At 40.7% G+C, this 3560-nt stretch overlaps 1 protein-coding gene across 1 annotated transcript; it reads left to right on the top strand.

Moving 5' to 3' along the window:
• Positions 1-1635: 1635 nt before the first annotated feature.
• On the top strand, positions 1636-3330 carry LOC141309621 (zona pellucida sperm-binding protein 3-like). The gene is made up of 8 exons (XM_073832553.1): positions 1636-2051; positions 2128-2249; positions 2339-2442; positions 2509-2686; positions 2753-2870; positions 2946-3040; positions 3106-3194; positions 3263-3330. The coding sequence occupies exons 1-8, from the start codon at positions 1674-1676 to the stop codon at positions 3328-3330; spliced, it is 1152 nt and encodes a 383-aa protein (XP_073688654.1). The 5' UTR covers positions 1636-1673.
• Positions 3331-3560: the final 230 nt, after the last annotated feature.

Genomic DNA, 3560 nt, shown 5'->3' on the forward strand with positions numbered 1-3560 from the left:
TTTTATCAATGTCTGTGATTACTTTCTTCTCCGGTGTAATAGCGTTGTGGCGTCGAGTTGAAGTAATTGCATCTCTAAGGAGATCCACCACAAACATGATTCCTGCACGATCCAATCTGTAAGGTCTCAATAATTCCCTGTCATCCAGTGTTTGCAGGACATCTCTCCTGCCTCCTCTGTTGGCCATTTTGTGCAGCTGCTTAGGGGAACTCCTAAGCCACTAAAAGTCCTCTTCCCTGCTCTTAGCAGATCTCGCCTTAGGAGCCCTTTTAAGCGCTAGGAATCTTGAGGAATAGCTTTTATATTAACTGGGATTTTCGTGTCACTTTTAGGGGAAATTCTAAGAAAACGTCATGACTCTGAGAATTTTCTTAGAATTTGGCCGCTAGGAGCCACTTTTTGCACAAAAATTCTTTAGGGATACGGGCCCAGGAATCCAAGAGTGCAAAAGAAGTCTAAATACTGAGAAAAATGCCTTAAATTGTTCAAATTAAGTTCTTAGTAATGCATATTACTAAAGAAAAATAAGTTTTTCATATATTTACAGTAGGAAGTTTACAAAATATCTTCATGGAACATGTTTACTTAATATCCTAATGATTTTTGTAAAAATCATTTTTTTTTTTTTTTTTTGGCTATTGCTACAAATATACCCCTGCTACTTCAAACTGGTTTTGTGGTCCATGGTCACATAGTCTTATTTCCCAGCTGCAATGCTGGTATCTTCCCACCAGATGGTGGATGTTTGGCTATTTCCCATTATTTTACTTCTGAATTTGACACTAAAACTGTCTATGCCACCTCCTTTTGTTATGAAAGGTGACTCCTGAACATCTGTTTCCAATATGTCTCCAAGCTTTTTTTTTCCCTGGTGTGAGGTAATCAGTACTTCTGTTCAAAAGCATTTGAATCCCATACATTTTCCACTTTTTTGTGTATTCTCTAAAAACTATGTGTGAAGATTGTTGGACCAATTTATTGTCTTATGCAGGGTTGTTTTTGTGCTTTGATATTTATATGTAATGGAGGCCTGCTAGCAAGAGCCATGCAGCTAAACCTCACTCTGATCTCAAAATGTGCACTAGTAGCAATTTTTGCAAAAGACTGTGGTCTTTAGCTTCCTTGTTAGGGCACCTGCCTTCAATGCTAGATAGACTAGTTCAAATCCTACTTGGAGCAGGTCTTATAGAACCAGAGGGGTTACATATAACTATGATTAATGCAAAATCAAGAAATTGCAAAAATGTTGCAGAGATTTTGTATTCTTTGCAGTCTATTATTCACTTGAGAGCAGCAGATTCAAATTCCTAATTCATGCTAAACTGTTGCTTGCACGTTATTCTCTCCAAAAATAAATATCAATTAAAGTACAATATACATTTATATAATACATAAAAAATAATATCGAGCCTCCCCAGCAGTATATTTCCTTTATTGGACACACCCAGCTTCAGTCATGGAGCACTCCACTAATCAGCTGATAATTGAATTCAGCTGGGTTACCTCCAAAATGATGGAGACTGCATAAATAAGTCCTCTATAAAAAGAAGAAAAAAGCAATGTTCAATATGTTGGTGATTTGAAAAATGGCAATGGGGTTGAGGCAAGCAGTATTTGTGCTATTGTTGGCGCTTGTTGTTGGTGTATCTGATGCACAATGGCAAGGTAGATCAATGCAAAGGTTTGCTGTCCAGACCCCAGCCAGGAGTGACTTTGCAAGGCCTTCTCAAGATATTTTTGGTGTTCAGTCAAAAGAGCTGTTGATGGGTCCAGTGGCAAAACTGACATGGAGCTTTCCAACACTACCGGAAGAACCACAACAACCAGATGTTCCTTTTGAGTTGCGTCATCCTGTCCCTCCAAACAGTGTGGTGGCTCAGTGTGCTGAGAGCTCTGTATATGTGGAGGTGATGAAAGACTTCTTTGGGACTGGACAATCTCTAAAGCCCACCGCTTTTTCCCTGGGAGGCTGTACTGCAACTGGAGAGGATCCTTCTACTCAAGTGCTCATCTTTGAGTCGGAACTGCATGGGTGTGGCAGCATACCACAGGTGATGTGATTTTAGTTTTTTTTGTTTGTGCATTTTTAGGTTTCTGTGAGCAATCCTTACACTGCTAACCCTTTAGGTGACTGAAAATCAGCTTATCTATACGTTCACCTTAACCTACACTCCACAAGAGGCTTCATATGGTGGTCCTATTGTCAGGAGCAGCGGTGCAGTGGTTAATATTGAGTGTCACTATTTGAGGTAAGGACTAAATTCTGAATTGTTTGGCATTCTAATACCCTTTCATTTACCAGTTGTGGTGACTGCTTCTTTCTCCCAACCTCATGTAGATTACATGATGTGAGCAGTGATACCTTAATGCCCACTTGGATGCCATATGCCTCCACTAAAGTTGTTGAGGAACTTCTGGTGTTCTCTCTCAAGCTCATGACTGGTTGGTAGACTGCAATTTAGTGTCGTCTTTGTGTGAACCTCAACTGATAAACTGATCTCTCAACAGATGACTGGAGATTTGAGAGGCCTTCTAATCAGTACTTCTTGGGTGACATCATCAACTTTGAAGCCTCTGTAAGGTCGTACAACCATGTTCCTCTGCGTGTTTTTGTGGATGGCTGTGTGGCTACTGTAGTTCCTGATGCCAGTGCTGTCCCTAGATACTCCTTTATTGAGAACAATGGGTAAGGAGTCCTTTATGTAGTTTCCTCATGGGAATGTGGAAGAGGTCTAACTGGATTCTACCTTAGGTGTATGGTTGATGCCAAAATCACAGGCTCCAGGTCTCGCTTCATGACCCGGACTCAGGGTGACAAGCTCCAGTTTCAACTAGAGGCTTTTAGGTTCCAGCAAGCAGACAGTGGATTGGTATGTATGTGATTTTAATTGTGCAATTCCCTTGTATGATATGCTGCCATGGTGTGCTTGCAACTGTTTCTGCAGATCTACATCACATGCATTGTGAAGGCGGCTACAGCAACTGCTTCTACTTATACTCCAAGTCCTGAACAGAAAGCTTGTTCATTTTCTGCTAATGGGTATGTTAACCAAGACTCAAGATGATGATGTAAATGAGGCTGTGCAAGTAATGTTTGTTTGGCAGGTGGGTGTCTGCAGATGAATCCAACCAGGTTTGTAGCTGCTGTGACACAACCTGTAGCAGCAGGAGTGGAAGTGATCAGCTTCTTAAAGGTATAAACTAACTCCCAATTTCTTCCTTTTACGTAGAAGGCTTTCTCACAATTTCTTTTGTTCCTCAGATCTGCGATGGGAGAGAGCCTCTGTTGGGCCTATCAGTGTTAAGGAATATGGCTATGGCCAAAATTAACAGAATGGCTTTGTGCTTCTGTGCAATTGATAATAAAGTTTTTAGAACCATCACCTGACTACTCCTTTAACCTCACTCTTTTGGATCTCTAGGTTTGAGAAGGGTGTTTTTTTTTTTTGTTTGTTTTTTGCGCCTCTGAAAATGTGTAAACGTGTTACTACTGCTCCCATGTTGATTGCTATTCACGCTGCACTCAATTAACCATTTGGGTGCTCATGTTCCTGTCTCCA

The sequence above is a fragment of the Garra rufa genome, chromosome 1 (assembly GCF_049309525.1).
Source record: "Garra rufa chromosome 1, GarRuf1.0, whole genome shotgun sequence".
Lineage (NCBI taxonomy): Eukaryota > Metazoa > Chordata > Actinopteri > Cypriniformes > Cyprinidae > Garra > Garra rufa.

What these genes read in the sequence shown, in the direction of transcription:
- LOC141309621 (XM_073832553.1), top strand. Translation starts at nt 1,674, where the DNA reads ATGCAAAGGTTTGCTGTCCAGACCCCAGCCAGGAGTGACTTTGCAAGG. An exon ending in TCCTTTATTGAGAACAATGG is followed by an intron (nt 2,687 to 2,752) that starts GTAAGGAGTCCT and finishes ATTCTACCTTAG; the next exon opens with GTGTATGGTTGATGCCAAAA. An exon ending in AAGTGATCAGCTTCTTAAAG is followed by an intron (nt 3,195 to 3,262) that starts GTATAAACTAAC and finishes TTTGTTCCTCAG; the next exon opens with ATCTGCGATGGGAGAGAGCC.